The sequence below is a fragment of the Xyrauchen texanus genome, chromosome 46 (assembly GCF_025860055.1).
Source record: "Xyrauchen texanus isolate HMW12.3.18 chromosome 46, RBS_HiC_50CHRs, whole genome shotgun sequence".
In the NCBI taxonomy this organism is placed as follows: domain Eukaryota; kingdom Metazoa; phylum Chordata; class Actinopteri; order Cypriniformes; family Catostomidae; genus Xyrauchen; species Xyrauchen texanus.
Genome location: NC_068321.1, coordinates 6,470,557 through 6,481,725, shown reverse-complemented (window position 1 = coordinate 6,481,725; position 11,169 = coordinate 6,470,557). Strand labels below are relative to the sequence as shown.

The 11,169-nt window shown below is 39.1% G+C and overlaps 1 protein-coding gene across 1 annotated transcript; it reads right to left on the bottom strand.

Moving 5' to 3' along the window:
- Positions 1–3,830: 3,830 nt before the first annotated feature.
- Positions 3,831–8,916, bottom strand: LOC127638638 (uncharacterized). The gene is made up of 5 exons (XM_052120251.1): positions 8,735–8,916; positions 6,404–6,597; positions 6,078–6,225; positions 5,646–5,850; positions 3,831–5,559 (listed from the first exon to the last, which is right to left on the bottom strand). The coding sequence occupies exons 1-5, from the start codon at positions 8,834–8,836 to the stop codon at positions 5,255–5,257; spliced, it is 954 nt and encodes a 317-aa protein (XP_051976211.1). The 5' UTR covers positions 8,837–8,916; the 3' UTR covers positions 3,831–5,254.
- Between the last annotated feature and the right edge of the window lie 2,253 nt (positions 8,917–11,169).

Sequence of the window (11,169 nt, the reverse complement as noted above, 5' to 3'; positions counted from 1 at the left end):
GAAACCAGGCACCGCTCATCACCTGGCCAATACCATCTCTACAGTGAATTATGGTGGTGGCAGCATCATGCTGTGGGAATGTTTTTCAGTGGCAGGAACTGGGAGACTAGTCCGGATCGAGGGAAAGATGAATGCAGCAATGTACAGAGACATCCTTCATGAAAACCTGCTCCAGAGTGCTCTGGACCTTCAGACTGGGGCAAAGGTTCATCTTCCAACAGGACAACGACCCTTAGCACACAGCCAAGATAACAAAGGAGTTGCTACAGGACAACTCTGTGAATGTCCTTGAGTGGCCCAGCCAGAGCCCAGACTTGAACCCGATTGAACATCTCTGGAGAGATCTGAAAATGGCTATGCACCGACACTCACCATCCAACCTGATGGAGCTTGAGAGGTCCTGCAAAGAAGAATGGGAGAAACTGCCCAAAAATGGGTGTGCCAAGCTTGTAGCATCATACTCAAAAAGACTTGAGGCTGTAATTGGTGTCAAAGTGCTTCAACAAATTATTGAGCAAAGGCTGTGAATACTTATGTACATGTGATTTTGTATTTTTTTTTTAATTTGCAAAGATTTGAAAAACTTCTTTCATGTTGTCATTATGGGGCATTGTTTGTAGGATTTTGAGGAAAATAATGAATTGAATAAATTTTGGAATAAGGCTGTAACATAACAAAATGTGGAAAAAGTGAAGCGCTGTGAATACTTTCCGGATGCACTGTATTAAGATGAATATTCTCCCCAAGTTTCTTTTTCAAAATCTATCAGTTAGTATATACAAAGGTGTTTTAAACAATGGAATAAACTACTTTATAAATATATATGGGATAATAGGATACCTGGAATTTAGTCTTAAAATTCCTAAGTTGTAAAAAAGGCTTGGAGGACTAGAATTCCCAAATGTAAAAATGTTTATAAAGCTGCCAAAATACTGTCTAAACAAGCCTTGAGAGGATTGTTAAGCAAAGCCGATTCAAGAACTTGGTGGAGCTTCACAAGGAGTGGACTGAGGCTGGAGTCAGTGCATCAAGAGCGACCACGCACAGACGTGTCCAGGAAATGGGCTACAAGTGTCGTCGCATTCATAGTGTCAAGCCACTCATTAACCAGAGACAATGTCAGAAGTGTCTTACCTGGGCTAAGGAGAAAAAGAACTGGACCGTTGCTCAGTAGTCCAAAGTCCTCTTTTCAGATGAAAGTAAATTTGGCATTTCATGGTTTGGAAATCTGGAATTTGGAAATCAAGGTCCCAGAGTCTGGAGGAAGAGTGGAGAGGCAAAGAAAGTTGCTTGAAGTCCAGTGTGAAGTTTCCACAGTCAGTGATGATTTGGGGTGCCATGTCATCTGCTGGTGTTGGTCCACTGTGTTTCTCAAGTCGAGAGTCAATGCAGCCGTCTACCAGGAGATTTTAGGAGACTTTATGCTTCCATCTGCTGACAAGCTTTATGGAGATGCTGATTTCATTTTCCAGCAGAACTTGGCACCTGCCCACAGTGCCCAAAACGTAGCTGGTTTGCTGACCATGGTATTACTGTGCTTGATTGACTAGCCAACTCGCCTGACCTGAACCCCATAGAGAATCTTTGGGGTATTGTCAAGAGGAAAATGAGAGACACCAGACCCAACAATACAGACGAGCTGAAGGCTGCTATCAAAGCTACCTGTGCGTCTATAACACCTCAGCAGTTCCACAGGCTGATTGCCTCCATGCCACGCTGCATTGATGCAGTAATTCGAGCAAAAGGAGTATTGAGTGCATAAATTAACATACTTTTCACAAGGTTGATATTTCTGTATTATAAATTCATTATTCTAATATTTTGAGACACTGGATTTTTGATTTCCATGAGCTGTAAGCTGTAATCATCAAGATTACAACAAAAAAAAGTATTTTCCACAATATTAATTTTTTTTAGATGCACCTGTATGATCATGTTTTTTTTTTTTTATTTATGTTTTTTCATCTCTTAAATTTTAGTTTTGAAGAAGGGAACATGAGAAACAAAAAATAGATAAAGGCTAAAATTCTAGGTCCGTGTACTTTTGCGTTCATTCGTTATTCTATTTTGGAAGTGAAATGAAATTCTGGAAAAGGTGTCAGTTTGGTTTTCTGATTCATATGAAAAAGAGAAAAAAAAACAGAAATGGCTTTATTTTGCTTACATAATACATTGTAGTTATATAATGTTTAAAACTATAATACAAAATAACTAATAGTAATAAAACATTTATTTTGTATTTTTTGAATTTTTAATTTTCTGACACCTGTTTTGACCCGAGTGGCTGAACTTGCGCGTACAGTGTACTCAATCGTTCTGAGAGCGTAGCCAAACTGCTTGAAGTGTTGTGAGCTTGCTACAATGGACCATTATATTGTCTTTAAAGAAAACAAAAGGGTCAATATGAGAGAGGATGATATGACGCAGGACAAAATTGGAAGAATTTTCCAGGTAATTTTAGATGTAAGACTGTTTAACATTGCTTTTTGCTAACATGCTCCAGCTACTGGTAGACGCTTCACTAGCCGAGCTAGCTTAGGTAACTTAACGTTATGCTAGCTCCTGAAGATCCTGCTGATCTTACATAGCTAGGTTAATAGTTTTAAAATTGATTTTTTACACACTGACACATTTACGATGGCTATTATGCCCGACTACATGCTAGCAAAGCATAACATTTATTTTTTATTAACAACGTAGGTATCAGCACAAAGCCTTTATTTAATGGATGAGTCGAACATAGCCATATTCCCATCATCGACGGGGAGCTTCAACACCTTTGAGCTAACACCACGTGCTCATTACGAAGTTAACGGAGAAGTTGCAACTGCAGATGCCAGCACAGCACCACCGCCGGCGCCTTCACCAACACCGTTTGCAGGCGCCACCCAGCGCTTCTCTTTTTCATGCCCAAGTGCTGCTGCTGGTTCACCTGCTGCCTCTGCACCTCCCAGAGCCGCGATGACTCGCTCTTTTCAGAGGTATGTTGAGTTTCATTTATTGTTTTAAATGAACTTGAAAACACTAGGCTACACATATTTTACTCCCAAGATGTCTCTCTTCTTTAGTATACTTTTTCAGTGAATATTTGCTAAATGTTATGAAGTTGTGCACAGAATAGACTATAGTTTGTCATATTGTATTTTTTTTTTCTCACTCTTTTGGATATATTCTAGATCTATATTCATTGCTGACTTGATGAATGCCAAACTAAGACCAAGCAGAATGGTGGTGATCCGTTTCATGGAGAGTGAGGCCACTGTGCAGGGCATACTCAGCAAAGTCCAAGATGCCCTTGGCAGCTATGACCCGTTAATCCTCACAGACGCACAGGGGAACGAAATTCTTGATTCTGAGGGAACAAGAGGTACAGTCATTTCTTTTATTTTGTTTTGAATTGCAATGTGTAGAGAACTAAACATTTATGCTCATGTTTTCTGTTCTTATCTACAGTGGATAACCCTTACATTTAAATAACCCTTACATGTACATAGAACAAACTCAACAGGCTAAACAGGTTGCCACAACATGTGCACATTAAGGATCCAACTATATATCTCATCAAAATGGTTTGAATGTTTTTTTTTTTTTTTTTTGCTGAATCCTCTTACATAACTGCAGCTATAATTGGCTGGAACCCAATTCCTTAAAGTGGAGATCCAGGCCAGAGAGTTACTTCATTCAAATCTAATTAAAATTCAAGAAAAAAAACCCCACAAAATCCCTACAAACTAATAATGAAAACACCTCCACAGAACCAGTGGAATAACGTCATACCAACCTTTAACCTTTTAAAAAGTATTTTAATTAAACAAAGTCATATTTCCACTTCCCCATGTTTTCTGTTATCTACAGTCCAATCTATTTAACTAACCCTACACACAGAATAAACTCAACATTGTGCACATTAAAGATCCAACTATAATTTGTATCAAATCAAAAGTTATCAAAATGGTATTAGTGGGTTTTTTTCCCGGCTGAATCCTCATTTTATTATGTATAGCCTATATGCAAAGTCATTTTGCTACTTAAAATACATTGAGTGTAAAATCATCTATTTGAAAACAGGTTAATTCTGCCAACATTGTGTGAAAGTGCCATAACAAAGTCTATTTTTTTAAATGAAGGTAGAAACAGTGGACATCAAGAATACTTGAAAGAAAAGAGTATGTAACAGACATATTCATGAATGATAGTCTACTATTCGGATTTTGTAAAGCATTTAACTAGTAACCGTTTCCTCAGGCCGCATATTACCCAGTCCCAAGAGGAAACACGCTTTGTTTTAAGTGTAAACACTGCTGAAATCATTCTAAACACACTATTAGGTCAATTCTATTTTGTAGAAGGTACAACATTAATGGTCAACACCTCATTTGTATATTATGAATGTCCTGTGCATTTCCTATTATTATTGAAAAGTACTAATGATTGTGCCCACCCCACAGGTTCCATCTATTGGAAGCAGAATGCCCGCAAAGTCCTTGCTGTAGCAGAGAACGAGTTTGTGGAATTGCAGAGTGGCAAACGAAGAAGATCAAGGTAGCTCCCCTTAAATATTAAACAGAGTACTTCATTTAAATTACACAAAACAAATTATCTGACTATGTTAAGTCTTTTTTTTTTTTTTAAGTCGAAAAGAGGATGAAACTGCAGGCCTGCAGGACATCTATGAAAAGATAGAAGAGGTGATACTTGCTGCCCAGAGTCTTCCAAGGTCAATTGTGACCTTGACAATTAAAAGGCTATCTGAGCTGGCCATCAGTGAAAGAGTGACATACATCTTGACAGAAGCACAGGCAGAGCACGTGCAAGCTGCTTTCAACTGTACTGTGTGCAAGGGTATGCAGATATTTTACACTTATAAACTGCTCTATAAAACTGTCAACAAAACCTATAGTGGAGTTTGTTCATTTATCTCTCATGCCTATCTTGCAAGGCCAGTGAGTGAGCCAGTTCTTTCCGCCTGCTGTAAAACCCTCCTAGGATGCAAGGTCTGCATTGACCAGTGGCTTCAAAATGCATCGCAGTGTGTGAAGTGTAGAGAGGAAAACTTCAGAGCCAATGTGATTGTTGTCACTGGTCTGTCTGAGGCATTGTTAGCCTTAAAGGATATCATAAAAGTGGATTAAGTGCTGCATCAGTGGATCTAAGTTTGAGTTACAGTGTTCAGTTAAACGTTGTTTTGTTATAGTGCTACTTAAATGTTTACAGTAACAACCCTAGGACTGGGATAGTTACATACATGACCTTACTATGCTTGTCTTTTAGTTAAGTTAATAAGATAGATCACTGCATCTTTAAAAGGTGAAAGATTTTTGTTAACTGCGCTGTTGAACAGATCTGCCATGTCAGGGTAAGTTTCAGCAAAAAGACGTTCAACCGTAGCCTTCTCTTCTTCTGTTGAAAAGGGGTCTGTTCCAAATGACGACTCTCTTGTTAGGGTGCCTCCCAGTTCCTCAGCGTAAAGGTTGGCTGCTTCAGGTGCCGGAGGCAGTAAGACCTGTGAGACCTTTTTAGGGCACCCACTCCCTGCAAGTTGATTGGGGACACCTTTTCCTGTAATTGAATTGTTCAGATGAGTACAATACACCCAATAAAGAGTGTCTGGATCATATGTTCTTTTTAAATGGTTTTTAACATACCAGGGATTCTGTGTTCATTCCAGGCATCCACAAGTCTGTTCATACCAAGACGACAAAGTTGACCAGTCAAGTTAGACACACAGTATCTGCTGATGTTACAGTCCATGTCGAGAAGTTCTTGGTCAGTCAGATTGATCAGAGCCTCCTTCAGTGGGTAGTTGACCCTGTTGTTTACTTCAGGCCACATCCGCTCAACTTTATGATTCTAGTAAACAACAGACAACCACATATTTTAATGTGTGTAAGTGAACCATAGCTTCAGGGGGAAACTGTTTTGAAATGGTCAATATCAGATCTATTGGCCTCAGTAAGAAGATGAAGAGGCTAATAGAACTGCCAAAATCCAAACCACAAAAAGTGATATGGGTGAATGACTTAATATTGCTAAACATTACATATTTTAAGGTCTACTTACAACTCCAAATTTCTTACCTTTGTTGATGTGGTTTGGCAGTATGGTGGTTTGTCCTGATTGTGCCTATGGGGAGCAAGGATTTCCTGAATAAAAAGAGACAAGTAGAATTCCTTGCCGTAGTCGACTCTCACCTGGTCCCACATCCCGTGGTTGACAACAGCAGTCCTGGATTGCAGGTCACATATGGAAGACATTATAATTTATCAGAATTGAGGACTATGTGTCTTTGCCTATGCCACAAAATGGCACTTAAAAGGTAACAACAATACTATTTATGCTTTCAGATGAACAAACAGAATAAATTACTAATACAAATGTGTAGAGTAATAGAACCAAAACAAACCTATAGACTTCCTCATAAATGGTGAGGTTATTCTTCACTGGCATTGTTGCATGAGCCACGACTTTGCTACTGTACCCATCCACTGCAATAACATGGGTCACCCCAAACATTGCTAATTTTTCGTTTTGATCTAAATGGAGTTTATGACCCATATAGGCAGCATGGTAGGGCACTGGGTTAAAGTTCCGCAGACCCTGTAATGTGAAATGAAACAATTTTGACAAGATTAATTATTTGAACATTTCATAACTGCCACCCACTGTCATTTCACATGGCTAAAACATTTAGTTATGCATGTGCCATGGTTTTTAACCTGGGGGGAAAGGCCCCTCTGTAGGGTTGTAAAGCCACTTCAGGGGTCATGGATGTTGGGCTTCTGAGATTTTGCCTTTAATATTCAAAAGGCAAGGTAATTCTGTTCTTAAGTGACACTTGTGTTATGTCCTACATAGGTCACCTAATAAGGAGCACTGATACTCTGAATAGGCCTAAACAAGTTTAGGTTTAACCATGGGCGTTGGAAGCAAAAAAAAATGTGGGTGGGTCATCCTCCAAAAATGTTTTCTGAATGAGTGAGAGTAAAAATGAAACGAGCGCAAACACTCTTTGTAGTGCAAATAAAATAAAATAAAATTGGTTTATTACTTTATTACTCAAAGTAGTCCAGACATATCAGTCTACACATGCGTTTTATATTTAATATGAGGGAAATACACATGCATTACAGACGTGACAAAAAACATCTCTAACTTTTAGGTGGCAAAATATTTTTTTAATAATTCTCTGAATTACACTGCAAACCAAAAGTAGCCTAATACTGAACCGGATGAAGAAGGGTTCGCTCTCCACAGAACATAACATAATCTGTGTTTGCATTTATGAGGAAAAGCAATGTTACACACATGACAGTTCTCCGTGACGGACGCAACGCACTCTGAAGCGGCACTAAAGTGCTTTAAAACTTTCACAGAGACCTCAAACAGAAAGCACAAAGCCTTGCTTTAAAGTAAATTTCGTTTTGTATTAATTGTATCTTAATTTTAATCAATGTTTCATCAACCAATTACCTGGATTTAATAAATAAGAAGCGTGAACTGGAGCTGGTCTCATAAATGAACCGAAACCAAGGTAGCCTACTTGCCTGCCTCATGCACAGACCTGAAAAAACATATATATATATATATATATATATATATATAGGCTATATATAGAAAGCTTTTAAACAGAACAATTAAAAACGAAAGAAAACAGACTGCTCTCTGCTTATGTATCCATATGAAATGTGCATTTCTCTCTGGCGCGTTCACTAGGCCTACTAAGATCGCAGTCAGCATCGTCAACTTCATCTTTGCAGCCGACACACACAAAAAAAAAAACCACTTATTTATTAATAAACAATTAAAATGTATCTTTGCTATATTTGACATTCATAATCATTACTTTTGCCGGTCCTTTGTGACAGCTTTTATGTGCTTTATTGGCAGCGCCAATATGCTACATGAACGCGTCACCACCGCATCACCACACTCCCAGAAGAATCGAGGTTTGTATCGAATTGTGTGTCAAAAATCGTGATACGAAACGAATCGTGGGTTTGGTGTATCCTTTCTCAGCCCTATCAAATAACGGGCCGCATTTTTTGGCGTTAACGGCGTTATTAAGATGGGAAGAGTAGGTAATCAATACGATCACTGCAAGTAACTGAAAAGTGAGCAGACATGCGCTGAATTAGAGACATAAAGGTGAGTGGGTCCAATATCACTGGTCTAAAAAAGTGGGTGGGTCTTGTCCAACACATACAATGGTTCCAACGCCCATGGGTTTAACGGAGGACAACTTGAGGTAACGCTTTATTTTAGGACCGCAAACAACTGCGTAAGTAAACCGAAATACGGTGTACGTTTCTGTAATTATAGCGTACTTCCCTGTAGGTATAGGGAACAATATGTTAAGTTTGGGGTAATAAAGGGGTAACAAGCAGATAGTATACAACCTGCAAATAACTTCGTAAGTAAACTGAAATTACGGTGTACGCTTTCTGTAAATATAGTGTACGAAGTTATTTACAGGTTGTATATCTGCTTGTTACCCCTTTATTACCCAAAACTTAACATATTGTTCCCTTATACCTACACGAAGTATGCTACGCTATAATTATACAGAAACGTACACCGTAATTTCGGTTTACTTACGCAGTTGTTTGTGGTCGTAAAATAAAGTGTTACCCAACTTGATAAAGTTTGTTAGCCTCAGTTTGATGCTTCATTGTTTCTAAAATTATTTCAGAAAATATTCAAATTAGAGAGTTGGGTATAGCCTAAATTAGGCTACCCTGTCTCTCGCTTCATGGTAGGGTCTTTCAATTCCACGTAGAATTCGTCCAACACGATTCTCCGCAGCAAAAACTCCTTTAGTCGCCAGGTAGCCAGTCATCAATTTTCTGCCGTAGGTCGGTCCAGTCTACAGAAGATGAACTAAGTTAAGAAGCCTGTCAACATAAAAGACAACTTGGTTTTTCCTGTGACAATTGCTTACCTCGGCAACTGCAGTCAACACATCTACTTCCAACTGCGCATCAGAGTTTCCCCGCTTGAGTTTGTGACCATCACAAAATCTTCGCACACTCATCACAGAGCATCCACGTCCCACGCCAATATCTGAAATGTCAGCATGAGTCGCATGCCTTCTCAACATATCACTAATTATATCAGCGTATGCCTCAAGGGAAGCCATGCTAGTCAATCACCTCGTCAGATTATTCAAAATGATTAATCCCGCCAGGTCATATAGTTCTTCCAGGTCAACAGCATCACCAGGTGGCCCATCCTTAGAAATTGATTTGAATGAGGTTCTCTCATTTTTGCATTTTCCCTTTTTATATGAATCCAAATTAATATTAATTTGATACATAGACACAAGAAAGGGGTTAATATTTATTTTTTTTTTAATCCTAAATTATATTAAAAAAATCAAACGTTCATTCAATTAGTGACTACAGATTTTAGGAAAATCAAATACCACTTGTTTTTTGTTTTTCATTTCACTTCCAAAAATAGAATAACGAATGAACGCAAAAGTACACGGACCCTTTAATCAATTTTTGTATGTTTGTTTTTTACTTAAAAAAGAAAAAGAAAACACCTGTTTTATCATTATCCGTTTTTTTATTTCAAGAAGGAAATGGAATGAATGGAAGATACACGGATTGGTACATGGCCCCATATTTCCATATTTCATTATATTTACACTTATATTGCCGTTGTTAAGCTCAAAGTTCAACTCTGTTGTGGGGGAAAAATATAGCAATCTTGCGTTTACATCAAAAATATGGTTTAGACAAGACCGATACAGAATTGCAGACCAGAAACAAAGGGAATGCAAAAAACTGAGTGGGAAAAAAATGAGTGGGAAGAGAACAAGTGAGATAAACAGAAATCGGAGATATTCCTTAAGACAGATAAATGGATGGAGTACAAAATAGAGCTAATCGGAGACTTTGAGACTTAAAGAAAACAAAGCAAAACGAAGAGATCTTTTTATCAGCATTTCAACGGCCTACTTTCTGCATGAGTTCCAAAATACACCATTGTTTCAGGGTGCGTGGGAAAACTCAACAAAGCTCAAAAACGTTTCTTATTTCCTTCGCCTCTGCCCCAAAAACACAAATAATCCGACAGACACGTTTGATGAAAACCCACCACAGCGGGAGAGAATGAGTTAGCAAGTCTTGAGTGCGTCTTGTACCTTCGCCATGACAACCGGCCCAGCGGTGCCTGGCCACAAGCCTGCTTTGTAAAACCTGAAAAGTCCAGAAGTTATAATATGGGATATTCCATCCATTTTACGTAACAGAGGAGAGGTTGACTAGGTCCCATTAGAGATAAGAAAGTTCGAGTGGGAGTTTTGGGTGGGGGAGCTACAGAGAGAATATGTGGTGATCTAAGAGAACAAAAACAGTCTTGAGGCTCTCATGGGGTTCTGAGGCCTGTACCATGAAGGTCGCTGAATGAAGTCCGGGTATCAGGATTGGTTTAATTTCAAACCAATCCAATCAGGCTGAATTGGTACCATGATGAAATGTATAAAATAAATTATTTAATTGATACATACACTATAAATTAATTAAAATTTGATACTCTATGCAAAAAATTGGTATGCAATAATAAGACGCATTTTTTCTTTTTGTAAAAGATGTATTTTGAGTACTGCTTATATTGCATATTGCTTATATTATTATAACGTCCAATAAAATACTGTATGTTCAGTTTTGCTATGGTTAAAGAGGGTAAATGAAAAGCAATTCAATTTGAAATAAAATACAACTCTCCATCCATCCATCCATCTTCAACCGCTTATCTGAAGTCGGGTCGCGGGGGCAGCTGCTCCAGCAGGGGCCCCAAACTTCCCTATCCCGAGCCACATTAACCAGCTCTGACTGGGGGACCCCGAGGCGTTTCCAGGCCAGTGTGGAGATGTAATCTCTCCACCTAATCCTGGGTCTTCCCCGAGGCCTCCTCCCAGCTGGATGTGCCTGAAACACCTCCCTAGGGAGGCAGCCAGGGGGCATCCTTACCAGATGCCCAAACCACCTCAACTGACTCTTCAACGCAAAGGAGCAGCGGCTCTACTCCGAGCTCCTCACGGATGACTGAGCTCCTCACCCTATCTCTAAGGGAGAAGCCCGCCACCCATCTGAGGAAGCCCATTTCGGCCGCTTGTACTCGCGACCTAGTTCTTTCGGTAATGACCCAGCCTTCATGACCATA